The sequence below is a fragment of the Botrytis byssoidea genome, assembly GCF_014898295.1.
Source record: "Botrytis byssoidea strain MUCL 94 chromosome Unknown BBYS_042, whole genome shotgun sequence".
Classification (NCBI taxonomy): Eukaryota; Fungi; Ascomycota; class Leotiomycetes; order Helotiales; family Sclerotiniaceae; genus Botrytis; species Botrytis byssoidea.
Genome location: NW_024065883.1, coordinates 136,016 through 155,586, shown reverse-complemented (window position 1 = coordinate 155,586; position 19,571 = coordinate 136,016). Strand labels below are relative to the sequence as shown.

At 43.1% G+C, this 19,571-nt stretch overlaps 6 protein-coding genes across 6 annotated transcripts; 1 reads left to right on the top strand and 5 right to left on the bottom strand.

The window, feature by feature from the left end:
• Positions 1 to 91: 91 nt before the first annotated feature.
• On the bottom strand, positions 92 to 817 carry EAE97_011832 (uncharacterized protein; the record flags this gene model as incomplete). The annotated part of the gene is made up of 2 exons (XM_038882346.1): positions 92 to 709; positions 773 to 817. The coding sequence occupies 2 exons, from the start codon at positions 815 to 817 to the stop codon at positions 92 to 94; spliced, it is 663 nt and encodes a 220-aa protein (XP_038726838.1).
• A 1,490-nt stretch (positions 818 to 2,307) lies between these two features.
• Positions 2,308 to 4,143, bottom strand: EAE97_011831 (uncharacterized protein; the record flags this gene model as incomplete). Its single annotated transcript, XM_038882345.1, has 2 exons — positions 2,308 to 4,047; positions 4,123 to 4,143. 2 exons carry the CDS (start codon positions 4,141 to 4,143, stop codon positions 2,308 to 2,310), a joined length of 1,761 nt encoding a protein of 586 aa, XP_038726837.1.
• A 1,206-nt stretch (positions 4,144 to 5,349) lies between these two features.
• EAE97_011830 (uncharacterized protein) lies at positions 5,350 to 9,927 on the bottom strand (the record flags this gene model as incomplete). Its single annotated transcript, XM_038882344.1, has 3 exons — positions 5,350 to 9,325; positions 9,379 to 9,729; positions 9,782 to 9,927. The coding sequence occupies 3 exons, from the start codon at positions 9,925 to 9,927 to the stop codon at positions 5,350 to 5,352; spliced, it is 4,473 nt and encodes a 1,490-aa protein (XP_038726836.1).
• A 670-nt stretch (positions 9,928 to 10,597) lies between these two features.
• EAE97_011829 (uncharacterized protein) lies at positions 10,598 to 14,556 on the top strand (the record flags this gene model as incomplete). Its single annotated transcript, XM_038882343.1, has 6 exons — positions 10,598 to 10,639; positions 10,712 to 10,761; positions 10,812 to 11,131; positions 11,188 to 13,086; positions 13,142 to 14,262; positions 14,314 to 14,556. The coding sequence occupies 6 exons, from the start codon at positions 10,598 to 10,600 to the stop codon at positions 14,554 to 14,556; spliced, it is 3,675 nt and encodes a 1,224-aa protein (XP_038726835.1).
• Positions 14,557 to 15,245: 689 nt separating this feature from the next.
• Positions 15,246 to 16,230, bottom strand: EAE97_011828 (uncharacterized protein; the record flags this gene model as incomplete). Its single annotated transcript, XM_038882342.1, has 5 exons — positions 15,246 to 15,402; positions 15,563 to 15,657; positions 15,794 to 15,950; positions 16,049 to 16,076; positions 16,131 to 16,230. 5 exons carry the CDS (start codon positions 16,228 to 16,230, stop codon positions 15,246 to 15,248), a joined length of 537 nt encoding a protein of 178 aa, XP_038726834.1.
• Positions 16,231 to 16,666: 436 nt separating this feature from the next.
• EAE97_011827 (uncharacterized protein) lies at positions 16,667 to 18,775 on the bottom strand. The gene is made up of 2 exons (XM_038882341.1): positions 18,301 to 18,775; positions 16,667 to 18,248 (listed from the first exon to the last, which is right to left on the bottom strand). The coding sequence occupies exons 1-2, from the start codon at positions 18,669 to 18,671 to the stop codon at positions 17,033 to 17,035; spliced, it is 1,587 nt and encodes a 528-aa protein (XP_038726833.1). The 5' UTR covers positions 18,672 to 18,775; the 3' UTR covers positions 16,667 to 17,032.
• Positions 18,776 to 19,571: the final 796 nt, after the last annotated feature.

Genomic DNA, 19,571 nt, shown 5'->3' with positions numbered 1-19,571 from the left:
GGATACTTCTTGGACTTTGCTAGAGATTTATTGAAATCCTGTTACGTCCAACATTCTCAACGCAAGCTTCTATTATTCTGGATATTTGACGTTAGCTTGAATCAGACGTAGCGCGTTCTGCTTCGGCGAATTCTCGCTGTTCCTCTGCAAAATCATCTACAGCTTGAGTGGTGCTGGGAGCTACAGGCTCAAGCTCTTCGGAATATCCTGTAGGAATACCACCGTCTCCATCGTCTTCCTCGCCTTCGTCATCCTCATCGTCTTCATCGACTCCATCATCCTGTTCATCGATAATCGCCTGAGCCAAATATCTGGCAAGTTCAGTTCTGCGCTCTTCAACAAATTCCGACAAATTTGGAAACCATATTCTTCTGGTTGATTTGGGTACAAGGGACCAGCATCTCTCTCCAACTGAGATATCATTACCAGTGAATGCGAATGTGAGGGCAGCAATTCTAAACATATTGAGCTTATTGATATCATCCGGATCATCCCAATCATGGTGGCGGGCATGGGGATATCTATGCATAATAATTTGCTTAGAATTTACCAAGTTGTTGGTCGCCTTGAAATGAAGGAGAATAAACTTATGAGGCTCGGTGTTTCCCAAGACAGCAGCAGTGTGGTCCTTTCTTTGCTCAATTGTCAAGTATCTTGGATCAGGAATCGTATTTTTGTAGCCGATGAGAAAATTAGTATCGCTGTTCCTCTGGACATCAGTTAGTATATAATTCTTCCATCGAGGATACATGTCATATAATAGCCAACTTACCATTAGGGTCATGGCAAAATCCACGGATATCTGAGGTGGAGACATAATGAATTGTAATAATTCAAAGTTTCAAAGAGGATGTTGAGTTTGTTTCTGGCGAAGGTCTTCAAAACGTTCTAAAGTCATATTAGCATGCTTAAAGGTAAAATGTCTTGTTGGACTTACTTTTTTCCTGAATTTTATGATAAATAATTCAGTAGGGCTACTTGCTTGTGATGGTTATGTGTGGAGTTCTGTGCAATCCAAATTGCTTGGTTTGGACAAGTATTTAAAACGTAAAAGGCAATCCAATCGCTATCAATGGCCAACGACGATGCTGCTTTTGTGAAACTTGAACTGCTTGTTATTTGCGCGCCAAGTGACTGAAGGTTTCGTGATGCGCCGGTTCTTGAGTTTGTTTTGAATAATTTGGATGTGCTCTGCCTTGATGACAATCGGTTCCTGTCAGAATGAGCTGCTATTTTTCAGGCATTGTTAGCAAATCTAACCGACTAGAGTATAGATAGAAGATTATAATCACAGGAAGCCCTACTGGTGTTATGAAAGTCTGTTGTTCCCAAATTTGCATGGAATTTTCGGTGAAGAGGGGAGAGACCAGGTGCTCAGCAAGGAAAAAAGTGCAAGTAATGCCGAGGCTGACCGTGATTATTATAAATTGTATCGCTCAGTAGAAATTCACAAGGAAGAGAAAGTCGTCTTGATTTTGCAATTTGAAGGACTGTGGTTGCAAAACCGACATGAATATACTGGTTGCCGTAGCAGAGGGGAGGAGGGGAGAAATTCAATTTTACACTGCTTTCCCAAAAGTCACGGGATTTCGCTTCGATTCAGACATGGTTAGGACAACAAATTCACTCGCTTTTGTCTTGGGGTTCCTAAAAGACCCGAAATATTCATGAAGCTCATCACAATTGTGGACATGGGAGATATGTAAGCGACGTTGAGTTCTCGAGGTTATGAAACTTTTGCATAACACGACACGGTAAAGCCACCACTTTGGTAAGTAAACACCTCGTCATACGGCTGGGCTAAGTAATTCTCTGTATACTCTGATCTATTAAGCATCCCTGGCCCTGTGGAGAAGTTTTCCATCACTGGTATCCTGCTGCAACTACCCCATAGTCTGCTCGGCACCTGATATCGAGGGAAAACGCAACACTAATTGTGTAGAAGCAAACAAAGAAATTTGAGTTTCTTGCGCCAAGAGTAGCAGGTCTATGCAGCTCCATTTCTTTACCTCCCCCTTCCGGCTATCACGGAAGCTCATATCACTAACATCCGCTTATCTTAGTATGATCACATTCCTCCCGCGCTACACATATTCTTCGACAGACTGATAATTCGCCAGCAGCCATTATATAATAGAAGCCACATATTCTAATACCCTTCGACACTCATAGGAGCACCGATGAAACCGTTCGACAGATCTCATTCAAGGATGGAACTTAAAGCACTTTGATGACCCACCTCTGCGCCTGCACTATTATCTGGACTCAGGAATCTTGGTATTGCTCCTAGAAGTCCGTGTCTCGCCTTCAGTGCTTGGACTCAGAAAGAGGGTCTAGATCATTCTGTTCAGTTGCAGGTTGAACTTTCTGTGCTTTGGAAACTTGGCTATCATTACTGTCTTGTTCGTCCTGTTGAAAGTCTACAGCGGTTGGGTTCTCAAATTGATAACGAATTTGCCGTGCTTGCTGGGGGTCCCAGAATCTTTCGACCTGGAGAGGGACAGAGTTCTGCTGGGCACTTTGTTGAGGTGCTACAAGACTCTGGGAGTTATTGTGATCTCGTTGGACAAATTGACGAGGTGCGTGAGGCCAATGAAGTTGAGGCCGTTCAATGGTTTGTTGGCCTTGACCATATTGTTGATAAATTCCGCAGACTTGATTTTTGAATTGTAATGCGCTTGTCTGGTCATACCGCTTATCCATCATATCACTTTGGGCTCGAAACTGGTTGAAGCCTTGATGATGATGATGATGATGATGATGATGATGATGCTGCTGCAAATTGTAACTTTGGTTCTGTGGTAGAGTGTAGTGTTGTGTTGTTGCATATCGGGGCATATGTCCATAAGTTTGTCGTGTCTGTTGCGGTGACGTTCCGAGCTCTTGAGCAGGGAAAATACCACTTCCGTGGTGGATAGACAATTGTCTCATCCCAAATGCCTGTTCTTGAAATCGGGTCACAATATTTTGCTGAGGATAGTGAGGAGACGTGAATTTTTCACGTTGTTGCTGCATTCCAGATCCTAGACTTTGACCTTGGTTGTCGACATGTCGTCGGTTATACTGATATAATGTTTCATGACTGTGTTCTGATTGAACGAGTAGTTTTTGCACATGTTTTTCGGGCTCTTTAAGACTCTGCAGTCCTTGCCTAAATCCCAGTGCTCTGCGAGCTCTGGCTCTTTCAAGTGGTCCAGGAAAAGACTGGGACTGCCTGTCATTGACCTGAAAGATGGACGGAGCTGGTTGGAAAGACCATGCAGTTGGTCGAAACTGGTGGTCTCTTTCAAGTGTTCCGGGATAAAACTGTGACTGCCTGTCGTTGACCTGAGATATGGACGGAGCTGGTTGAAATGGAGATGCATCTGGTCGAAATTGAAACTTTGATGCCGACGGATGTGCTTGCAAACTTTGTGCCTCAGAGCTGTTTGAGACGCGGGTATCATCCTGCATATCATCAATAGAAGACTCTATGATAGTAGATACCCTTGGCTCCTTCGATCTTAGCTCTTCAGCTGTTACTTCAATCATCAATCTCATCTCAGAAGGAGGGAGTATTTTACCGCTTCCAGAAAAAGCAACGACGCCACAACCCTCCGCAATAGCTGCCATTCGAAAGAGATTGAGATTATCAATTTTCGACTGGTCGTTCCAATCGAAGTATCTAAACTTGGGATATGTGCGAACAATGATATACTCGGGATCTTGATAGCCGCAGCTGACGAAGAAGAACTTGGACGAATCGCGAATGCCTCGTACTGCAGCTGTGATATCTGCGTATTCTGAAGGATTGGAACTATGCTTGATCTCGAAAAAGATCTCCGTGAGGAGGTTAGGATTCATGTTTTCGACAAAACAAAAGTCCTTTGATCCGTGACGGAAAAATCCAGAAAAAGCTTCGCGGCATTCTTTTTCGAAGATAAAGCTGTGGTTCATCCGATCATCTTGTAGAATGGGCGTAGCTCCTTTCGCCGCGTTCCTTGACGAGAAGTCTTTCTGACAGATGCGCAATTCAGCGGGAAAGGTTGGGTGGTCCTGATTGAACGGCTACCAACAGATTAGTCAAGAGACCCAAAAATAACCAAGAGTGAAATTGGTTTCGAAGAATAGAGAATTGCTCACGAAAAATGGCTTTAAAGGCATGTCGAAGTCTATTTTTCCTTCCAGTAAAAGTTCTGTGTAAGCTCTTTTTGAAACCCAGAATTGGACACAGTGAGTTGTGATGGGTCTCTGTTGATGGAGCCAAAATAATCCGTATCCTTATTGAAATTAAGTAGCAAAATTCTTCTTTTGTTCATGGAAGATGAAACTTGTGGATGAAATCTCAAGGAATAATGATGCTACTCATAACCTTGGTTTGTAGAATTTATGGTTTATGGACTGTTGGAGTGGGAGGTTCTTGAGTTGAATAAAGCTCTCTTAAAATAGCCAAAATCTAGAGGAATGTGCTCGGACCTCCAGCCTCTGTTAAATTTTCAGACACACAGCAGGGGTGAATTCGAACAATGACTGGCATCTATTGTATTCTATTGTATTGAGAAGCCGTATGTAAGTTTGATGTGATTTTGGTAATTTTTTGTTGGTCATAATGCACAATATATGGAGGAGAACTTCTTCATGACAAGGAGTGACTAAAGTGCTTTCAATATAGAGAGCTAAACCTGGCCTGCTCAATATTACACGTGAACTTCAAAGGCATACTAATGGAGGTAGAAGAGTCCACGAAGTATTCGAGTCAATGTCAGACTGAATAAATACCTGTTATATACTTATTGCTGTTGAGTATACACGATTCCAGTTTGAATTCTCCTCATTCTGTATATCTATAGATCACTGGATGCCTCTACACTTTCCAGATCTAATCTTTCTTGTGTTATTCTCCTGATTCTTCGATCCTATAGCCAACACTCCGATCTATGTGGCCAAGTAGAGATATAGTGTTTGTTCAATGTAGCCAGAGCACTGAGTCCTTGATAGGGCCGAAGCAGTATACAACTTTTTAGCTTACTAGCTATGGATTGGGACACAAAGGATGCCAGTTTGAAACAAGATGTCTGTAATGAATTATTGCTCCAGAATTCATACGAATCGTACTTATTTCTTACTTCATCTTTGTACAGCAATCAGACAAATGCGCGATGAAAACACAAGGATATATTAATGAAGCATGTAATATACAAAGCCCTGAGTCAATGGTCCTTGTATAATACCTAACAATCCTCACTTCCTACAGCGATAATGAAACTTGAAATATCAAGGGAACGAAGCAAACAAACACGCAAACAAAGGCATAAGACAGATAAGATAATATTCATATCATACAAATACCAATTTTCTATTCCCACTCATCTACAACTCATCTTTCTTAGTTTTTGTATCCACCATCTCCTCCAACGTTCTACTTTTCGTATTTTTACCCTCCGCACTCTCGTTTCCATTCACATTAATTCCCTTTCTCTTCTTATCAACAGCGGCAATCTCATCGTCATACAATGTCCACTCCGGTACCTGTCTCCTTGCTCTATCCAACTTCGGTTCCTTTGTCAACGGATTGTTACACAGATCAATCGTTCTCGCTTCTTTGAGACTCTCGTCACTGCACCAAGTTTCACACCAAAGCCATTCTTGTGGTAAACTATGGATAGGAAGAACCTGTTGCATATGATTTGGCAGATCCTGATCCAAATTTGACAAACTATTTGGGTCTGCAGAGAGAGATTGATATTGTTGGCGGAGACGATCTCCTGCAGCAATCTGGCGGAATCGTCGGAGATCCACAACGTAAAGTGCACTGATATGGTATGGTAAGCCGCGAAGGAATTTCTCCCAGTAGCCTTGTTTCCAGAAACGGAAACCCTCCATTTCGGTTCTGCTATCGCACATAGGAGTGAAGCCGTATGGTGCGCCTTGAAGATCATGATTTACGAGCTCGATCATATCTGTACGAACGATTTGATCGGCGTCCACAAAGATAACCTTGTCTAGGGACAATGGGAAAAGAACATCCAAGAAGAGGATTTTGTAGCCCCAGATCTCACGCTGCTTTTCAGTTTGTCCTCGGAGCCAATGAGGCCATTTATACGTTACCATTTCGTATTTGAAGCCATATTCCGCGGCAAGATGAGGGATGAAATCTTTGAAAGATGGGGATAAAAATTGTTCAATGAACCAGAACTTTACCGTGTGCTTCGTGTTCTTCATGACACTGACCATCATGATATTCAGCATACGCTCATAAAGATGACCGCTAGCAACAGAAAAGATGTTGATCTCGGCCTGCTCTTCCACCGCTGCTGCAGCTTTAGTTTTGCTGCCTAAGATACCTTGCGCGAAGTTTAATCCTCGGGAGACATAATCCATTGCAGATTCAACCTTAGCTTCGAGGACATCTTCTCCTTCCATACCAGGCTTGCGAGAAAGGCGAGGATATAAAGTGGCTCCTTGAAAGCTCATGAGAACAACTTCTGTGGTATTATCACCAGGAACAGGCGCCCATCCCTTTGAGCCTATGCTATCAATTTTAAATATTTCGGAGGTTCTTCCACTCTGCAGATCAATCTTGTAAAATCCAGGATTAGCTTTGAATTGAAAGTATCCTAGGTTAGACATTATTATGGTATCGGCAAAATGTGGGTCTCTTTCGGTTTCTAGGATGAGCTGTGCTCCGCGAGGAGGACTTCCAGATGGCATGTCCCTCGAGTGACCTTCAATGAGAATATGTTCAAGCTCATATAACGCATCTACATCAGCCTTGATAGAGCTGAGTTTGATGTTATCTGGATCGTGGATAGAAACTTTAGGAGCGACTAGCCATGCTGGTGGTATATCCAACTTGACAGTCAACAATGCCTCCTGTGGCACACCGGTAAACGAGGCACCAGGGTCAATCAATGCACCTTCGTCGTCAAAATTAGGCTTTGAGTCTAGAACATATCTATAAAACCTCTTAACTGGAAGCTCTTGAAGACGTTCTTTGGGGTTTAAGAACATCTTAACATAGACTCCTTCAAGTTCAGATATAGCCTTCACAATTGGAACCCACTTCTGTCCTTGTTCACTAGCTGGATCGATAGTGACAGTCATATGTATGGTTGCAGTTGACGAATCCCCTGTTTTGATAGATGTATAAGAAGAGTTCCAAACGTCGAAAACACTGATTCTATTAGTTGGTGCCTGCTCAAATATGCCATCTGGTGTATCTGATACAGATGACAACGCAACCATCGAGGAGATTTTGGCACCGGCCAAAGGATCAGCAATCTTATCTGACAATCCAAGACTCTTCATAGCAGCATAAACAGGAGTTATACGTTTGGCACGTTCATATGAGATCAACTGCTCAAAGTCTTCTTGGTTAAGTTCGGAACCAGCAGGTATTGGCCCAACAAGCCGTCCATTAAGCAAGATTGCATTTTCACCTGGTGATAGGCCCGCAGCTCGGACCAATGGACCAGCTTCCTTCCAATAAGTCCTTGCGGAATCTTGAATCGTAAGATCCAATTCATGTCCTTCAGGGCTCACTAAACTAGGCAATATTTGTGCGTCCACAAGTGGTTTGTCTGACTTCTTCTGGATATGTGAAAACAAATAGGTGCTGAAATCCGCTGTTTTCATTTCACTGGGAGAATTATGGAGAATGGTAATCTCGAGAGCTGGAAAAGATTCCCGAAATGTAGCCGCAGATAAAAGAAGGTCCAAACCAGAAGCAGATGATAAATCTGCTACCAAAATCATGTGAGCCCAATCTTCCTTAGGAGATGCCGAATCTGATACAATCTTAGGCAATTTGGAAAGAACGTCGCTATGTTGCTTCGACAGAGTGGTAATATCAACTATCTTCAGATTCTTGTCGCTTTCCGGAACTATAAGAGAGTTTCGTCGTGGCGTTGCTTCGGAGAGGAAGAAGTCTGGGATGTAAGAATCTTGGGTAAATATCTCGTTGAAAACTCCCTGCTGAATAACTTGCAAGTCTGCAGTGAGTCGCTGAACCATTGCTTGCAACCAATTTTCGTCTCTGGGGAGCGCGACTCCATCTACGAAGATTGGTGGAAAGTCGCCGTTCGCAGAGAGTCTTGTGGTCCAGCGGCCTGCAGCATCAATTTGATCATTGTAATGATCTGACTTCAGTAAGTCTACAAGAGGAATTGCTATCTTCTCGGCTCGGGCCTCCCGACCCTCGATAGCGGCTTGGAAAGACTTTTCAGTAGGGCTAGCTGCCCCACTCATAACGGAAGCCTCAAGATAAGCAATAGCTCCAGAGAGTCCATAAACATCTAAAAGATAATACAAGACTCTTGTTTGCTCTACAGCGGCAGGAGAAGTGGTGATTGGAACAAGCCCAATATGAAGGACTAACTTCCTTTTGACGAAGCTTGCAAGTGTTTCAGCGACGAGCGCGACATCTTCTATTGTGCTGAAATCAACTGGTATAACCAAGTTGAAAATTTCCTTACGGACTGAGGGCAGCTGGCCAGGATATGTTCTTTGCAGTAAAGCGCCAAGAGTTTCGGGAAACTCTTGATACCTTTTGTCCTTTTCGATGTCATTCAACCACATGATAACATTACCTCCCTCAATCTCATCTCTCCAATCAAACCTTTGAACGTCTCCATCACTCTTAGCTTCGGAAATGCTAGAATGAGAAAGCAACTGAACCGCTTCAGGTCCTGTCATCCCAAGATCACGAACACCATTGATCAGTCTTCTTTCCTTTCGTAAGATATCGAGGATACTTATGGCATCAATCTGACGATCAATCATCTGTACACCATTCACCCACCATACGTTGATACCTGCGGGGACCAATTTGCCGCGGTTATAATTGTGCTCCGCAAAGAAGTCAGAAGAGACGTTGTGGGAAGCTATAGCACTGGAATGTTTTGGAAAGTCCTGTGAAAGCTTAACGAGGGAATCAAATGGTTTGTCACTCTGCATAATGAAACTAGATGCTTTGAGCCCCAGTGAAGAAAGTTCTGATGTGGATAGGGGCTTGAGATCAGCTACCTCCTCGTCTTCAAACTTGACTTTGGCCTCGGTCTTGGATTTCACTGTTCCCTCGTCATCTTTGCGGTCATCAATAACGATATAGTCAGTTCTTTTAAGAGCGAGCTCCACACCATAGCCCGGAATCATGAGAGGCTTATTCGAGCCAGCATCGATCGCTCGCCTATGACGGAGACGATAAGATGTTTTACCTTCACGGGCAGTTTTAACCAAGGTTTTGTGGAATAAACCAAATGTTGGTGATGTTATATCAGCATATAAGATGGAATGGGGTCCCGCAGGATTCCCGAGAACATAGTCAAATGGTAGTTCTTGTGTTTGTCTGTAAACTAATTATTAGCCGCTGATGATTTCACTCGATCACTCAAAACTTACGAATCGCCAGTCACTGTTCCATGAGGCTCATCCAATGTGGGAGAACAATACTGATGGCCATTGAAGAGTACCCATGTTGGACAGGATGAATCTTGCTCTGTCTGTATAGAAGCCTCTGCGGCAGTGTGGTAATATTGGAATTGTGCTTCAATACGCGGTGCAGCTACTCTCATTGACAATGCAAGCTTGTATGATGAAAGTGCCTCCGGATCCAGATGACCATCTTCTGTCAGAACTTCTATAAATTTGTCATATAGGTCTTTGTCGGTGGATGCTTTTGCAAAATAGCCGTCTGCAATCCGGTCAAGGAGAGGAAAGTACGAGGATACATTTTCTGTTGCTGCAGTTTCTCTACACGAATATCAGTATAGCTAGAAAGGTACTTTAGAGGGATACAACATACAGCAGCTCAAGGAGATATGGGGCTGAGGGAAAGGATGTTTGCAAGCCAACATTGATGGATGGGCTAGCGGAAACACAGATGGAATGAAGATATGTAGATGCCAATAGAGCTCCCGAGAGTCCCCATGGCAAAGTGAAGCCTCCCATCTTGACTGTGGAGTTCTAAAACCTTCGGCTGGGTGTTGAAAGACGCTCCTCTATGCAGTCTTTCATAGGGGAGCTTCCCCAAGCTAGAGATAAGGCTAATAAGGCTAACGATGGTAGACAACTCTTTGAAGCTGTTGTCCGCCTGAAGATCAAGACAAAAGAAACTTTACAATGTATTATCAAATTTGAGACATGAGTAGCATAAATATCATAAACAAAATCACTTGGAAAACTCCTTACTCGTTAGATATGAAGATGTTGTAGACGAGGCTGACTAGAATTGAGGTCTTATCGCATTCCCCTCAAGGGACAGATTTCCATAATCTAGAGCTCCAACCAAAAGTGGTTCAGGGATTGTTTCGAGCTCCTGTGGCTGGTGAAGCTTTTGGTGCTAATTGGGTGGCAGCCTTGTCAATTGAGTGTGTTGATGCCTTATTTTCGGGAAACAGCAACGTCGCATTTCACACGCTTCGATGTTTAATACCATATCCTCCTGTACTTTACCTTAATTTCAAACAAACCACCGGATATCTTTTCTTCTTACGTCTTTCTCCAGAATACTGTGCACTGTACTTGAGAAAGTGTCATATCAGGAGAAGATTAATTTAATTCGCCCAGTTACTTGATGCGCAACGTATAGGGCTGTTCGTCATTCAGAGCATCGGTCAACATGGCATCTAATTCCAATTCCTCCCCTACGATGCTGACGAAGGTATGTCGCGATCTCTTACCCTGAAACTGAGAAGCTCGTCCAATGGGGTTGTAATACTGACACGTATATAAGTTCGAGTCGAAATCTTCCAGAGCAAAGGGCATTGCTTTCCATCCTAAACGGTTCGTTCACAAATTCAATGCGCAACACCTATACCTAACTATATTCATAGGCCATGGATTCTAGTTTCTTTACATTCTTCGACCATTCAGCTATGGGATTATCGCATGGGAACATTGATTGATAGATTTGAAGAGCATGATGGGCCAGTTCGAGGAATTGACTTCCACAAGACACAACCCCTCTTTGTCTCCGGTGGTGATGATTACAAGATCAAGGTCTGGTCATTGCAGACTCGCAGATGTCTATTTACCTTGAATGGTCATTTAGATTATGTTCGCACAGTTTTCTTTCATCATGAGCTTCCTTGGATCATTTCCAGTTCGGACGATCAAACTATTAGAATATGGAACTGGCAGAATCGCTCTCTAAGTAAGCTGGGAATGGATCAACATTGTATTCGCATACGATACTAATATTATTTTCAGTTTGCACAATGACCGGCCACAATCATTACACGATGTGCGCTCAATTCCATCCCAAAGACGATTTGGTAGTTTCTGCATCCCTTGATCAATCGGTTCGAGTTTGGGATATTTCAGGCTTGCGAAAGAAGCACTCGGCGCCAACTTCGATGACTTTCGAAGACCAGATGTCAAGAGGGAACCAGGCCCAAGCAGATATGTTTGGAAATACCGATGCTGTAGTCAAATTCGTACTCGAAGGACACGATAGAGGTGTGAATTGGGTAGCTTTCCATCCAACCTTACCTCTGATCGTATCTGCTGGTGATGATCGACTTGTGAAGTTATGGCGAATGAGCGAAACAAAGGCATGGGAAGTCGATACCTGCCGGGGGCATTTCCAAAACGCATCTGGATGCTTATTCCACCCTCATCAGGACTTGATCTTGTCAGTTGGCGAAGATAAAACTATCCGAGTTTGGGATCTCAATAAACGTACATCAGTGCAGTCATTCAAGCGAGAGAATGATAGATTTTGGGTCATTGCAGCTCACCCTGAGATAAACCTTTTCGCTGCTGGACACGATAATGGTGTCATGGTATTCAAACTTGAGCGAGAACGTCCTGCATCTGCCTTCTATCAGAACAACCTCTTTTACATCACCAAGGATAAACATGTCAAATCTTACGATTTCCAAAAGAATATTGAAAGTCCAACACTATTGACCTTGAAGAAACTCGGAAGCCCTTGGGTCCCACCTAGATCACTTTCCTATAATCCAGCCGAAAGAGCTGTCTTGGTCACTTCTCCTGCAGATGGCGGTTCATATGAACTCATCAATCTTCCTCGAGATGGAGCGGGTTCAATGGATTCGAATGACACAAAGCGAGGCCAAGGTACTTCTGCTGTTTTTGTAGCACGAAACAGATTCGCCGTTTTCAATGCTACAACTCAACAAATCGATATTAAAGATCTTTCCAACTCCACAACCAAGACCATCAAGCCTCCAAATGGAACCACCGATATCTACTTTGGTGGAACCGGTAATCTTTTGCTGATCACCCCCACTGCCGTTCATTTATATGATATCCAGCAGAAGAAAGCAACCGCTGAACTTGCTGTATCGGGTGTCAAGTATGTTGTCTGGTCTAACGACGGTTTATACGCAGCTCTCTTGAGCAAGCATAATGTCACGATTGTTACAAAATCTTTAGAACAAGTCAGCACCCTTCACGAAACCATCCGCATCAAGAGTGCAACCTGGGACGATGCAGGCGTTCTTCTTTACTCGACCTTGAATCACATTAAATACACTTTATTGAACGGCGACAATGGTATTGTTCGCACTCTCGATCAAACCGTCTATCTTGTCAGAGTCAAGGCACGTACTATGTACTGTTTGGACCGAAGCGCCAAGCCAAAGATTCTCAATATTGATCCTACTGAGTATCGTTTCAAGCTTGCCCTTGTGAAGCGAAACTACGAGGAGATGTTGCAGATCATTAAGAATTCCAGTCTGGTCGGTCAAAGTATCATCTCTTATTTGCAAAAGAAGGGCTATCCAGAGATTGCTTTACAATTCGTACAAGATCCACAAACTCGATTTGAATTGGCAATCGAGTGTGGTAATTTGGAAGTCGCTGTTGAGATGGCCAAGCAGTTAGACCGACCAAAGTTGTGGTCCAGATTAACAGCGGAAGCCTTAGCTCACGGTAATCACCAGATTGTCGAGATGACATATCAGAAGTTGCGACAATTTGACAAATTGTCGTTCCTGTATCTGGCCACTGGAGACGAAGCAAAATTAACGAGAATGGCCAAAATTGCGGAACATCGTGGCGACTTCACTGCCCGTTTCCAGAACGCTTTATATCTCGGAGATGTTCAGGATAGGATACAGATGTTCAAGGAGATTGACCTTTGTAAGTTTCCATTAAACACATCACTACTCACATACGAAATACTAATCCAGATTAGATCCACTTGCTTATATGACCGCGAAATCACATGGCCTTACAGAAGAATGCGAATCAATTCTTGAGGCTACTGGCCTCACCAAAGATCAAATCACATTGCCTACCCTCGGATCGCCACTTACCCCTCCCAAGCCTGTCATCCCTACCTTCAAGGCAAACTGGCCAACAAAGGCAACTTCGCAATCTTTCTTCGAGAAAGCCCTCCTTGGTCAGGTCGAGGGACTCTCTCTAGAGGACGAACCTTCCGCTGTTGCAAACGGATTCGGTTTTGACGAAGCTGGAAATGATGAAGCCAAGACTGGTGCTCTTATTGAGGCCGATGATGATGATGAAGACGCTGCAGGATGGGATATGGGTGATGATATCGTCCCCGAGGTTGAGAATGACTTTGTCAATGTCGATAGTGCAGAGGCTGGCGCTGGTAGCAGTGAGGCTGATTTATGGGCTCGCAATTCTCCTATCGCCGCTGATCATGTTGCTGGCGGCTCTTTCGAAACTGCAATGCAATTACTCAATCGTCAACTTGGCGCCGTCAACTTCGAGCCTTTGAAACCTAGATTCATGGAAATTTACCAAGCATCAAAGACTTACCTCCCAGCGTCCGCAAGTCTTTCGCCTTTGGTCAATTATGTCCGACGAACAGTTGATGAGACAGATCCTCGTAAGGTTCTTCCTATCATACCACGAGATATTGAATCATTAGCAACCATCGACTTACAGAAAGGATACGATGCCATGCGACAAAATAAGCTTGAAGATGGCGCTACTATATTCAAGGGTATCCTTCATGCTCTGCTTGTGAACGCTGTCTCAACCGCTTCCGAGGTATCAGAGGCAAAGAAACTCATCACGACAGCATCAGAATATAGTATAGCAATGGCTATCGAAATTTCAAGGCGGAAGATTGGTACTGCTGATGAAATTTCAAAATCACCGGAGAAACTCAAGCGCAGTTTGGAATTGTCAGCTTATTTCACTATTCCCAAGTTGGAGGTTGTTCATAGACAATTAGCTTTAACGAGTGCGATGAAATTGGCTTTCACCAGCAAGAACTATAACTCCGCGTTGAGCTTCGCCAACAGGATGTTAGCAAACGGTGGAAGTGCCAAGGTTCTTGAGAATGTAAGCAGCTCCCCATCACGATTTAATGACATCAACTGACAAGATTTTTAGGCTCGTAAGATCAAGGCCAATTGTGAGCGCAACCCCAACGATACCCATGAGATTGAGTTTGATCAATTTGCTGAATTCGATATCTGTGCTGCCTCACACACACCAATTTACTCTGGCTCTCCATTCGAAGTTTGCGCATTCGATGGTAGCAAATATCAAGCTAAGTATAAGGGTACTGCCTGTGCAGTATGTGGTGTCTGTGAGGTTGGTAAGAATGGAAGTGGATTGAAACTTGTTGCGTAAGTGCAATGGTGGCATGGATTTAGGGTGGTGCAGGATGATTGCGATATCTATTGGTTGAGGTGATAAAATTCATATTGGAGTTCGAGGAAAAATTATGCCGTTAAATTAGTTGCTGAATGTAGAACGTTGTTCTTGACTGCTCAGTTACAAATGAAGATTATGTAGTTGTATTCCAAGTTTAGATGATGATTGCTGATGTACAAAATTGTGCTTGTCGAGTGGCATAGGTCTGACTGTCTGGGTAGTGAACACAACCTCAGAGAAAGATGTCTCTGGAACCGAAATCTTGAGATCCTATGATTGGTTGGATCATCTGGAATACTTCTTAGAAAATTAGATTAGAGCGAGTCCTACACAGGAGCAACACTCAAGCTCACAACAATCGAACCAACGAATCTGGGTTGGAGTTTGACGGGTTCAATGGTAGCACTGGCGATGCTGAAATTCTTGGGCAACATGATTCCCATTTCAAATTTCTAATCTCACTTCGTTGCCTCTCCGTTTTCACATGATGCCACTCTCACAAACCTTACAATGCTCTCTATATCCCATTTCTTCAATACATTGATGCTCGTTATCTTCTCTTCCCTCATCTCTTCCTTCTCTTAATTTCACTTTCTCCAATCCATCTATACAGCCATACCGCAAGCCCAAATTGTCAAACAAACTCGACAATCTAAACCAGAAAGTTACGCCCTGCGCAAGAGAGGCGATGTCTCTCCCGCAGCAGCTTCTTCATCTAAATTCGCTTCTCTCCCTGCTAGTCCTAAATTTACATTCAGTTCGGATTTCCGACTTGTTTTGAGATCGTAAATAGCGAAGGCGAGAGTAGAATAGAAGAGGAGACTATTATGGGGGTGAGGGCGGTTAGATTAGTTTTGGATGGGGTGTAGATTTATTGTTAAGATTCCATGAAATAGCACAGAAGGAAACCCAAACGAGAGTGATATGGTAGAAATAAAAGAATAAGTGAACGAACGTAAAAGAAGGAGGGGGAAACACATACGGTAAACCAAGAAAACTAATAATCGCCTGTGCAATGCGGGGCGTTCGTGATTGCGGTTGATTATAGGAGTTATGGACGGGACCAAAGATGCTATCCTATTATTAAATGAATTTTGATTAGCTCGGGAGTTTTACCACCTAGTACAATTTATACAAATTGCTCTTCTCCCCTGCTCTCTTCGTCTTTTTTCATCCTCACACAGACTCTCAGAAGCAAAAAAGTAAAACTTACAAAAAGTAACCAAAGCCAAACCGCACTCGCAAAACCGCTCTTTGCGACTTCTAACCAAACCATAAATTCTTTACTGATATCCCCACTATTTCCCCCTCGTTGAGTGATGATAATGAACAATATTGAAGCGGAGAAAAAGGCGTTTGAGAGGGAATTTCTAGAATCTTTTATTAGTTATCATGGAGGAGAGAGACACAAGGGAGGATCAAAAAATGAAAAACACAATATCCATAGAGATGGAGTAAGTAGACATACACGAATTCATAAATGGTAAAATTAGCATCTAGCGTTAAACACCAGAATGTGAATACTCCCGCGTGTATTCATCACGGGGAACGCGATGAGTGCTTGGAAGACTCCGATCGTGTGAGCCATGTTTTGGCCGAGGGAGCGGGGTGCAGGACGGGGAGGAGAAGGGGTGGGGGTAGAGAGTCCATGGTGGAGGAATCGCGTTGAATGGCAGAGGCGGGGCGTAGGATATATCGATGATTCGTCTTAAAGGAGAAAAGATGTTATAAATCCCAGATGACACAAATACAAAATGATAGTTCAAAAATCGCGCGAGAAAGGAAAGAAATTGATGGTTTTCGTCTACGCGAGTATGATATATGTACATATTCCACAATCCCTCGTTTTCAATCTCAATCTCGCGTCTTGCCAAGTAAAGGAAGCATAATTTACATGAAGAAGAACAGGGGGAAACGGCACAGCCGATGATATGGGAAAATGTGGTAGCCTGATGCTCGGGTAACGTGATTGGCGCTTATGAAGGAGCCTGATCTCGGGAGTGTGTGATTGGTTTATATGATGAAGCCTAGAATATACGTACGAAATGGATAGACTGGTGAAACCGATTGTATGTATTAATTTCGGTGGTATTGTAATTATTGTATTGAGAAAATTTTGGGCTCAGAAGGAATTGTCTGCTAAGTGAGTGGAATTCGTCTGACATGAAAACTTTCTTATCAAGCAAATTGCATTGCGATATATAATACAATTCGAATACCTTTTGGAGTCAGGATATTTAACTAAATACAGATGTTCCTTCTTAAGGTCATTCCCCCAAAGATTTAATGTCTGTTGACATGCGAGGTGTTTTTCCATCTTGATGCTGGTGATATTATCGGCAATATCCTCCAACAAGCTTTCATCCGACGGCTCATTAACTGCAGAGTTTTAGCAATGCGAGTATTAAGAATATAACGTTCCAATTTTTCCATCATTCAAAAAATTTCATGCTCAAAGAGCTTCAACTCCAGCTGCAATTTCGTCAATCTCATCATTACCCCCCTCCACAAATTTATAGACACCCAACTGTCGCTTGTTAAAACACGTGCTAACGAAAATCATCTCTTCATTCGTGATAGTAGGTTGTACTTTTTTCGGTGTGCCACTCAGTCGTCTCTTATTAAAATAGGAGCTTAGAAATACCAGACCTCCATCTCTTCTACCAGGCTGAACTGCGCTGGCATAACATAATTGAGATTTGTTGGTTGGGTTTGGCCATTTGGGAATTTCGATGTTAATGGATGCGAGGACTTTAACGCTCCAGATGCTATCCTTTCGTTCTACTTTTAGGATTTTTGCGCCGACTTCCATGCATGACGCTAGTACTTGGAATGAAATATCGTCGCTGGACTCAATTCTGGATTCGTTTTCGGTTGGTCTGGGATATTCGTGGAGGAATTCAAGTCGGTATGCTCCACCTCCAACATCCAAATCTGCTACAACATCGATTGGTGTTTCCTCTGCAAGCTGATCGTACGTTACTGGGCCGTGGGACCATTCCATGACAATGACTCTGACTTTGTTGTCATAACTACCAGTTAAGAGAATCCATCTTTTACCCCCGCATGGTAATGGTAAAATAGAGATAACAGCAGCATCATGCCCCGAGTATGACGTTTGTAAATTCAAATCAACATGGTTATCCCTATTACGGGGATTTCCTAGAATACAGGTTCGGAGTTTCGAATCATCGCCTCCTGAAAAGATCCCGTGGAAGTTTTCGGAAGATGTGTAAGGATGACAAGCCCAATAGCAACAATATGCATATTGAGGCTCCTCGCCAGAATATGGAATTTTCAAGGAATGCAATGATACTGGCGGTTCTTCCTTTCTCATGTGTAAGTCCGAACCGTGTATCTTGCCGTATATAGCGCCAGTAATGTTAAGTATCTGAACGACTCCGGTTGAAGCTGTTACAGCTAAAGATAGGTAGCCATCTGTGGATGTTGAAGGACACCATGCAAAATAGGTGATCAAAACGGAATCATCAAATACTTTCCATGTATTGACGTGTTCGATATCGGGAGAAGTATCCTCATTAGTCGTTATTTTGAAGAGAGATATTCTGCCCGTACTGGAGGAAACTGCAAAATAATCTTGGTCGGTGGGACAGAAGTGAAGATCATAAATCGCACCATATGGATATGGACGTGATTGGCAAAGGGTCCTAATCATATCAGAGGTGACAAGAAGGACATAAGCTCGCGAATGATGCTTACAAGGAACCATCCTCAAGATGATATAGCATTACACTCCCATTTCTTTTTTGGAGAGTCGATGGAGGTTCTGATTGGTCTTTCGATTCTTCCGAAATAACATCGCTATCTTCCACAAAAACCAGTGGTTCGTGAGAATAATCGACTAAACTCAAAGGAGCGGAAGAGATTATTCCTTCTTTATTGGGAAAAGAGTCTGTTTTCACAACAACTTCACTCGAAGCCTTCTCAACATTTACCCATGAGTCTTCGTCTTCCTTGTCTAACTCATAGGTACCAATCACGAACCATGAAGGGTTATTTGGCCAAAATTCTATGCAACTTGGAGGGAGGTCCAAGAGATCAGAATCAAGGACTTCGATCTTTGAGGCCATTTTTGATTGATTGATGGTTTTTTGGCATGGAGGAGTCGTTTCTCATGAAAGATTCCCCTAGCAATATAGTGAGTGCAATGAGAGAAAGAGATGTCTGTTCTAAATGTTTCGTTTCTTTTTTTTTATGTTGATCTTGTCTCAAGGTTTAAATGTTTCCAAGGAAAAGTATTGTGAATTCAAGCCACATTGCACTGCACCGCCACCACATGTGATGAAGTCACCAGAAGCCCTGGAGGGTTTAATTGCGAGACCTCGGGATCTAGAACAACCTTGGAAGAAGTCACAAAGTCAAAAAGGATTAGTAGGTACTAGGTAGGTACCCAATGGATTCTCTTTTGCGCATCAATCCTCATCCTTCCTATATATCCCGCTCGCCGCCTCAATATATTCCTCGAATGTATTGAGGGGCAGCGGCGGATCGAGGCACAATAAGTACCACACAATGTTCGCTTCGTTTCCATTCCTTTCATAACCATATCGCCATTTATACTACGTACTGCTTCTTCACCAAACATCTACAAACATCTACGAACCCCTGTGGTTTGCTATGCATTCGGGTGTTTGCTTCCTCCATCCCCGGAGGAAAACGTATGCAGGACATGTTTGCCGTTGACAGGTCTAGGGGATGAATACTTCTAGGTGGAAATGTCATTTCAATATGGACTTCAATATCAATAACTAAGTAGGTATCCCCAAACTCCAAAACATCGGAACCAAGCACCAACCATCAAACATTCGAAAGTTCTACAAGCTCAATATCTCAATTGACTTAAATCACCTCTGCTTCTCGTCCTAGAAAGCAAGATTTGGATGCCCATCAAAAGACAACATTCTGTGGTCCGTGCATAACCTTCCTTGAAGTGAATTCCCCTCAACACATCTTCCGTCCAATTTGTTAAT